Source organism: Myotis yumanensis, unplaced genomic scaffold, assembly GCF_028538775.1.
Source record: "Myotis yumanensis isolate MYYU_CA2020_CCGP unplaced genomic scaffold, mMyoYum1.0.hap1 SCAF_17, whole genome shotgun sequence".
NCBI classification, from domain to species: domain Eukaryota; kingdom Metazoa; phylum Chordata; class Mammalia; order Chiroptera; family Vespertilionidae; genus Myotis; species Myotis yumanensis.
Window position 1 is genome coordinate 11,981,153 of NW_027223768.1, and position 9,460 is coordinate 11,990,612.

Below are 9,460 nucleotides of genomic sequence, written 5' to 3' on the forward strand. Positions count from 1 at the left end.
TGACTGAAGGTAGACTCCTTGTCTGCGGGATTTAAAACCATTACATCCCTTTCTCCCATCTTTCTCCTCACTCCACTGAACCACACCCATTCAGAATTACTTAATTATTAGCTCCCCCAACCCCACCCCTCCCGGACTGGTTGCTAATCTGGGGAAACCTGCTTTGCTTTCACCAACCACACCTTCACCCCTTTCCTATTTAAGAGATTTCAAGGGATAATTCATCTTCTGGGGTAACTTCCCCTCTACTCCACCCAGTCTTCTGGCCATGGCCCTTTCCTCCTTCCTTACCCAACTATACACCACCCCCGACCTGAAATCCTGGAAGCCCTTTCTAACTGCCTGCACCCCAAGCCCATCCATGGAGCCCTCAGTGATGAACACCGCCCCTCTCCCCAACTCTTGCTCACTTCCAACTCCAGCCTCAACTCCTGGAGCTCTTGCTGGCTGCAATGCTTCCCTCACCCCCTCTGGCTCTGAATCTCCTGGGACCTTTCTGAGTGTTGGAGCTGTGCCTGCTCAAAACGATGGTAATTCAATATATATTCATTCATTCAGAATCCTTCATATACACCAGGCATGGCTCATTCTAGGAGCTCGCTATAGGAAGACCACTTTTCCTCATTAGATCAGGAACTCCCTGGGGCAAGAGACACAGCCTCTAGTGTAATGGATTTCCGGGAGCCTCAGGCCACACTTGTCACCTGGTGATGGGGAGTTGAGGTCACAGGAAGTGAAGTAACTCCCCCAAAGTCAAACAACCCCATGAGAAAAGGACTTTTACACAGAAATCCTATGTTCTCCTCAGTCTTAACCCCTCCTAGTGCCTACAGAGGAAATGAAGCAGAACATGATTAAAGGTGGACAGGGGGAGCCCAGGCTTCCTGGCTTGGAGCTGGGTCCACTCAGCATCCTGGGAAAGCTTTGCGTGTGTGGCAATGTGAAAAGACTTTCTGAATTTGGGTGAGCCCTTAATGGTTGCCAGGACAAATCCGCTTAAGTAGTCATAAATCTGCTTAATGTTTGAAGTGGCTGTGGGGATAAACAGAAGGCATTTCTAGCTCTGCTAAAAAAGGGAGGGGACATTAGTGAACAGAGGTGGAAATAAGGCACTAATTAAGTTCCTCACCCCTCACGGGCCAGGGTCTGAGAGGAACGAAAAGGCTAAAATGCCTGTTTTGAACGAGAGTTGCTTTCACTCTGTTGGAGGTCCCAGGGTGGCACAGTGACAGGGACCGGTACCCTGACCTCAACGACACTGAGGATGGCAGAAGGTGGGCAGCCTCTGAGCACCTGTCCAGGTGCACCTTCCCTCCACTCTGGGCAGGTCCGGAAGATTCTTTGCTGTGGTCTCTTTCCTGGGGCCAGAAGAACAGTTATTCCTTGAGAACTTACACCAGCAATTTCCTTTGATCAACACAAAATAAAACTGAAGTTCAGAGCTGCCTTCAAAACACAATCTATTCCTAGGTGTGGCCTTAGGAAAATCCAAATCACCTTATAACCCAGGTGTATGGACAGTTCCTCCTCCTCATTCCTCTCCACTGTCACACTTAAATATTTGGGGAGCACCTGCTTGCTCCCCAGCTGAGTCACCTCTTGATAACTCTAGTCGTGGGTCAGCCTCCCACTGTGACCCCACAACCATTGGTCCACGTCCATCCTTACACACGGTGCCTGGTGGGCAGTAGCTGCTCAGTGAGCTTGTGATTACAGAATGACTGACTGAATGAATGAAGGATTGAATGAATAAATTAATGAATGGCATTGTTTGTAAAGAGAGGCCCAGAGACTGCTGGAAAGTCTCTCATCTTCGGGGATGAGCTGAGAAAAGGCGTCTCAGACAAGGACAGCCCTTCCACTGCTTTCCCCACACACCTGCTTCACTGTTTAACAATCCGCCTCTCTCTGGGCTTCCACCAGCACCGTAGCCACACAGAGCTCCAAGCCTCTTCCCTCACATTAGCTCCCCTCTGGGCTTGAGCCAAGTCCCTCTCTTCACCCAACGCCCTCCCAGGAGCCCCTGACAGAGGGAGCACCCGGAAAAGCCTGGCGTAGTTCTCAGCCCCAAGGAAGCTGCTTTCTGCTCCTCTGCTCTCCCCACCCAGCTGTCTCAGCCCTGAGGATCTGAACCCGCTCTGAAGCTGGGTCCCCTGTGCCCTCCTTTGGCCCTGGCTCTGGATAAAAGAGTTTCCCCATCACGTCACCCAGTACCCGCACTGGCCAGGCTCTCCTGTCCCCGCCTGGGCTTCCTTCTCTCCACCCCACACTGCTCCGGCTCTGACTTTGGAACTTTCCCTTGACCCCCATTTGTTTACCTGACGCTCACTCAGTGGCTGGTGTTAAGTCTGTTCTCCCCTTCCATTAAGCTTTGATTCACTATCAGGGTTGGCCTATCAGTGATGGCGAACCTTTTGAGCTCCGCATGTCAGCATTTTGAAAAACCCTAACTTAACTCTGGTGCCGTGTCACATATAGAAGTTTTTTGATATTTGCAACCATAGCAAAACAAAGATTTATATTTTTGATATTTATTTTATATATTTAAATGCCATTTAACAAAGAAAAATCAACCAAAAAAATGAGTTCGCGTGTCACCTCTGACACGCATGTCATAGGTTCGCCATCACTGGCCTAGCTGGTGAATCCGGTCCTACAAACTCCCCACATTAAAAAAAGGGGGAAAGCAATGGCCTCTAACGGGAAGGCCATCTCCCAGGGTTGCTCAGCCTGTGGCAGAAGCCCCTCCTATGTTCACAGGGGGCTGCTGCTCTTCCCTAATGCGAGCCTGGCTCCTCTTTGGACCAGCTGTGGTGAGGAGAGCACTGTCCTACAGCGAGGAAGGGACATGTGGGGTAGGGAAGGGACTTGGTCCAGGCTTCCCAGCTTGCTTAGCAGCAGAATTAGACCTGGGATACTATCTCCATGCCACTATCTCCCTTTTTCATCTTTCCAATCCCTAAGGGATGGAGAAACATTTAAATATCTTCTTTGCTTGAGGCAGGTAAAAAAGAAACAACTGTCTGGCCAGTTGTTTCAAAGCCTTGTTCTGCCCTTTTTAGTTGGGTGACCTTGAGCAAGTTCCCTAACCTTTCTGCACTTTAATGTCCTTGTCTTTAAACTGAGACCTTCAAACTATACTCTGCAAGGTGATTGTAAAGATTAAATGAAATGATGCTTCAGACATTTTTAGGATGAACGGGCTAAAAATGTTGTATGCAATGATTCTTGCTAATTTGTCTCATTTTTTCCTCTTCTTTCACTTGAATCAGATGAAACTTCTTTCTATTATTCCTATTGTCTGTGTGTTTTCCTTTTTCAACTGTGTGTGTGTGTGTGTGTGAGAGAGAGAGAGAGAGAGAGAGAAAGAGAGAGAGAGAGAGAGAGAGAGAGAGAGAGAGAGAGAGCTTTTTAACTACCTTCTCTTTTTCCACTAAACTTTCAGGAATACATATTGGCAAGATTTTATCATGAGTTATTGGATAGTGGCAATGACTGCAAAGTCCATTATATGAGTGAGGGCACAGAGGGTGGTTCAAGTTCCTGGTGATTATACAATGGCCTGAACATGCCCTAGATAAAGAAACTGAGGCAGAAAAAGGTTAAGTCACTCTCCCAAGAGGTTACAAAGATAGAATGAGCCAGGATACAGTCCCTTAGCAACTCTGCCACATTGCTTCTCAATACTAGTAAAGCATTTCTATAAGCCATTCTATAAGCTGAGGAACTACTCTCAGAAGAGACACTGACTGGGTCCGGATGTTCCCACACAGCTGAAGTGATCAATTGCTTATCTATTATCAACTTGGCATAAAGTTTCCCTGGGTATGAATGATCGAAAGACACAGGTAGACAAGTATTTTTAGTGGAGGATATTGAGTTTGAAATGGAATTTGGGATGGTTTAGACTATATACTAGATGTGCTTCCCCTCTAATCACTCATTGCCTCTTGGATTGTTAAAAGGGCACAGTGACAAGCACACAGCTAAGCATTTTCCAAAGAGAGTTCAGAACCCCACTGGAGGTGACTACTCTTTGTAGGCGTTGGTCTCACCTTTGTTTGTTCAGCTGTGCCAGCTCCCCTGATCCACCTCGGAGAGCCAGCACCTCCAGAGTACAGAGTGGCCTCTATAGGTCACGGGTGTGGAAACATAAAGTCCTGGGTTCAATTTCTGCCCCAGGTCCTTCCTAGCTGTGTGTGTATGACATTGGGAAAGTTTCTTAATAACAATATCTCCCATTTGATTGGCACCCACAAGATGTTATACTTTGTTCTGAATACTTGATGCTAATTGTCATAACAGCAATGCTAGGAATAGATCATTAAACCCATTCTACAGATGTGGAAGTTGAAGCACAAATAAGACACCTGCTCAAGTTTGTGTGGCAAATAGGTGGCACGTTCAAGATGCAAATCCAGTACTGTGACTCCAAGGCCTTTATGAATCTCAGTTTATCTTGCCCATACATTAGAAATGATAATCTTGGCTTCCAGACTGTTATTAAATGGGATTACATATGCGAAGTAACCACTGCAGTGACGAGAGCATACTCCGTGGATACAAGATGTCAGTGCATTTCATCTCCTTAGGATCAGAAACACATGAATTATTAGAAACTCATCTCCAGTGACTCAGAACATTTCACAATTTTCTTGGTCTGTGAAGTAATCATTTGTCTAACACATGTTGCTGAGTGACAACCAAATATCAAGCTTGAAGTCTGGCAGAGAAATAGGCAGCATTTGGTGAGTTTCTGAGACCCAATACCGATTGGTGAGGAGTGTTTCCCTGGCCTAAGCATAAGAACCACTTGAGATGCGGTTAAAACTACAGCTGCATTGTATCAATATACCACAGCTTTTAAAAATCCACTTACTGTTTCCAGATCTTAGCTATTGTAAATAATGCTGCTATGAACATATATTCTTCCTGATTGGTGTTTCAGGATTCTTAGGATATATTCTCAGAAGAAGTGGGATTGCTAGATCAAACAGCAGTTCCATTTTTAATTTTTTGAGGAATCTTCATACTGTTTTCTATAGTGGCTGCACCAGTCTGCATTCCAACCAGCAATGTACGAGGGTTCCCTTATCTCCACATCCTCGCCAGCACTTGTTTGTTATTTATTGATGATAGTCATTCTGGTAGGTGTGAGGTGATATCTCCCTGAGATTTTAATTTGCATCTCTCTGATGATTAGTGACATTGAGCATTTTTTCATGTCTATTGGCCATTTATATGTCCTCGTTGGAGAAGTGTCTATTCGGGTCCTTTGCCCATTCTTTATTGAATTGTTTGTCTCCTTTTTGTTGAGTTGTATGAATTCTTTATATTTTTTGGAAATTACTCCCTTATCACATTATTATGCTAAGCAAAATAAGCCAGTCAGAGAAAGATAAGTATCACATGATCTCACTTATATGTGGCATATCAGGATACTGCTCTAACCAACTGAGCTACTCAGCCAAGGGCAAGTGTCCCAGACTCTTGTCAGCTGTCTCTGGGCTTTCTCTCTCACCCCTTTACCTGAACTGCATCAAGATCTGACCTTCCTATCATTAGTCATTGGAGAGCAACTCTGTCCATGAGGATGCATTCCTAGGCACCTGTGTGCTCACACACTCACTTCCCCCAAATATCCCTTCTGAATAAATGAAAGATCACAGACTGGAGCCAGGAAACAGATAATGACATGAAGCACAGTTTTATTAGGGGAGGAAATAAGGAAGAAGCTGAGGGAAGGAGAGCTGGGGAGCTGTGCACCAGCCCCTTGTGTCCCCACTAATCAGGGTGGAAGCCTGGAAGAAGCCCAGATACACTCTTTGCTTTGGCCCATGGATGCACCATAGCTGTGGTCAAGCCGGAGGTTGGAGAGAATGAGGCCTCCTCATATCCACCTGAGAGAGTATCAGGGTGGAAGGTAGAAGACTTGGAGGCAACCATGAGGTGTGTGTAGGTCTCAGTGGGAAGAACTTCCAACAGTGCTTCATTTGACCCTGGGTAGGAGGAAGTGGGAGAGAAGGGGGAAATCCTGGAACTGGGGGGAGGAGCAGGAAGAAGAAAGGCTCTGTCTGGTAGCCTAGATGTCAAGCAGGTGGTATTCCAGATGATCCTTACTTCTGTTTACTCTGGGGGACTTGCTGGGCCATGGGGCACTTCTGCTGGGCAGGGATGGCTGTGCCCTTAGGTGGGCATTGCTTCTTGGCATGTGGAGCACATGGATCCTTGGTTTGGGGAGCACATGTCTCTTGACATTTGACAGGCGGTGGCTGACAGGGCTGTTTCACCTGGTGCTGCTGGGTCTTCTGGGGCAGCTGCTGCTGCTGTTGCTGCTGCTGGGAAGACATTGCTGCAGGAACAGGTGAGCCTGAAAGAAAGCCAGGAAGGGGGTGCCATGAGAAGAACTCCCTCCATCTCTTCTCCCTTCTGACACTGAGAAGAGTGTTTTCTCCACCAGCCAAGAATGTGATAAGTGATTAATGGCCTCAAATTGGTTAATGGATTGATTCATATGCACCCATTGTTGCCATTGACCTCTTTCCTTTTCTTTCTCTTCTATGTTGTTCTGATATCGTATCTTCCTTCATCTCTCCATGGGTTCTTGACTTAACGGAATACATAGTATATTTCTAAGTCTTACCAGAAAATATGTTGGGGTGCTGAATTGATGATTAAAAGGTAGCCTAGACATTTTATAAGATCAAGGCATGAACTCTTAGCTGATGGGTCGGTAATGTCAGCTAGTTGCCTTGGGTAGTGCAATGAATGTGAGCAAGACAGATGGGCATAAAGAAAAGGCAGTCTTGGTCTCGGAGGGAAGTGTGTGTAAATGATGGGCTGGACAAACCCTGTTCCAGGTACTCAGAGGACTGAGTTCTAATCCTAGCTCCATCCCTGCCTCCCCACTTAACTTGGCTGTGGGATAATGGTTCTAGCCCTACATGCAGAACGTGGTTATTTAAGGCCAAATAGATCACTGGAGATAAGAGACTTAAAAGGAAGATGTTTCACCAAGAGGCAGCTGGTTTGGAGGAAAAGAACACTGGCTCCTCATTGGCCAGGTACACCTCTGGGCAACCTGGACCCCATGCCTTTACCTGGAGGATGCTGACCAGAAAGGCCTCTGAGGCTTTCCTGGTGCTGACATGCATCTCTGGTTTCCTCTGTAGACAGCATTCCTCACCTTTTGAATTGGAGATTAGTGAGAAATGGGAAGTATAGGTCCCAGGGGGCAATCATGATAGTGAGACATGGGAGCTGCATAGTATAAAATATGATATATAAAATGTAATTTCTGTAAAGCCAAAAGCAAAGTTTGATAATGCCAAAAGGGCATGAGAAAGCTTCAAAGAAGAACCAGAATTGGCACAAAATGCTATAGCTCTAAATATATCCCCTCAATGAGAAAAATCCTTTTGCCAGGAAATTAAAACCCAGAATCAGGAAATTAGTTGCACCTAGCAGTGGTATAGAATGGAGAATGGAGACTGAATTTCCTAAGCAATAATTAGAGTGACATTTCCTTAGCTGTCACAAGGCTTATGCCACTTCTCTGACTACCTGAGAAAGAAGAGGAGAGTGGCCTAACGGCTCAAGATAGTTCAAGAAGGAGGAAAGGACCCTGAAGATCCAGGGAGGATAAATGCGTTCCCACTTACCGGGGCCACAAGCTGGATCCTAGGAGAGGAGGCTGAGGTTCATGACCAGCTACTCCTGGCAACCTTATAAAGGCCCCCAACATGCCCCAGGCACTTGGCGTGGCCCTGATCACCACCTCCCAGGCAATTCTTCACCCACTTCTCCCACCTGCACTTCCTCTAGGGACTTGCTTTACTAGACTAGACTGTTTTGACGGAAAACACCCACCAGATATTTTAGCATTGTGGGTCCCTGTCTACCAGAGCTGACGTCACCCACATAAGGCCTTTGCTCAAACTCAAGGACTCAAGATCTTTTGAAAATAGAAAAAAATGTGAGGATTTATAAGAAACATTAAGGAAGGAGAAAGAGGAGGAGTATGGCCTTGGGGCACTTTCAACTAAAATATGAACATCGTCTTTGCTGCCATTCATTGAGCACTCACTGGTGCCTAGCGCTGAGATCACCCCTCATGCTGTTGCTTCAGTTTCTCTTTATAGCCCCTATAAGGCAAATGCCATTGTTCCCATTTTACAGATGAGAAAAGTGAGGCTGGGAAGGATGCCTTAGGTGGTAAGCAGCAGAGGTGGGATTTGAACTCAGATGGGAAGGATTCAAAGAACCAATAGCTTTAAACATTATAGAGGGAGAAGTCCCCCAGCCCTGCCCCACTACACAATGTTGTGGGTTTCCCAATCTAGCAAGGACCTTTTACACAGGATTCTATTCATCTTCTCATTGAGCACAAGCAGCAGAATGTGAGTGGTGCCCCTAAACTTCATCATCGTGGTGCTGTGTCCCCCTCCTGCCCACCAGGAGTCAGGGACTGATGGGTATTATTAGTGTTGGTCAAAGAAGGTGGGATAGAGTTTGACCTTTGTGTTAGGGCTGCCCGATAAAATACAAAGTACCCAAGTTCAATTTCAGATAAACAACAGATTTTTTTTTTAGTGTATGTCCCAAATATTGCATGAAATATATGACAAAAGCACTTGTTTATCTGAAATTCAACTGTAACAGGGAAGATTGTATTTTTACCTGCTAAATCTCGCAACTGTATTCAGATGGGAGGAAAGAGTGCTGATCCTCCAGTTGACCTCCTAGTCCCTGTGCTCTAGGAGGCTGATCCCCTTTGGACCACTGCCCAGAACATCAGGATCCTGCTCGACTAGAGGTCAATGTGCTCTTTTCCATCATTGTTGAGTGTAAGGCTGCCTTAGAAATGATAGAAATACCTAAAAGTAATTTTTAAACCATCTCCAAATCCCTCATTTAATTTTCATGGCAGTCCTGTTAGGTAGCTTAAATTAGATTTTACAGTTTAAAAAAGTAGACCCAGCAAAGTTAGCTGGCTGCTCAACACCTTGTAACCAATGGGGTGAAGTTGGGTGGTGACCTTTGCCCAAAGATTGCTTCCACAGTATCACAGTGGCTAGCATCTCCTTGGTGGACAAGAGACTGTCACTGGGTGGGACCGTGACTAATGATCTTGCCTGTGCTTTCTGTCATTTACAGACCGGATATTGCTCATTTTTCAGGGTCAGTTAAACCTTTAAAGTTAAGCCTTAATTCCCCTTCCAGGCCATGCCTCCTCTTCTACCTACTCCAAGGCCTATGGGAGGAAAGAGCTCTGATCCTCCAGTTGACCTCCTAGTCCCTGTGCTCTAGGAGGCTGATCCCCTTTGGACCACTGCCCAGAACATCAAGATCCTGCTTGACTAGAGGTCAATGTGCTCTTTTTCCATCATTGTTGAGTGCAAGGCTGCCTGAGAAATGATAGAAATACCTAAAAGTAATTTTTAAACCATTTCCAAATCCC

General features: G+C 45.9%; 1 protein-coding gene across 1 annotated transcript; it reads right to left on the reverse strand.

Moving 5' to 3' along the window:
• Positions 1-6,116: 6,116 nt before the first annotated feature.
• Positions 6,117-6,350, reverse strand: SPRR4 (small proline rich protein 4). The gene has a single exon (XM_070397521.1). It carries the CDS (start codon positions 6,348-6,350, stop codon positions 6,117-6,119), a length of 234 nt encoding a protein of 77 aa, XP_070253622.1.
• Positions 6,351-9,460: the final 3,110 nt, after the last annotated feature.

What these genes read in the sequence shown, in the direction of transcription:
- SPRR4 (XM_070397521.1), bottom strand. Translation starts at nt 6,350, where the DNA reads ATGTCTTCCCAGCAGCAGCAACAGCAGCAGCAGCTGCCCCAGAAGACC.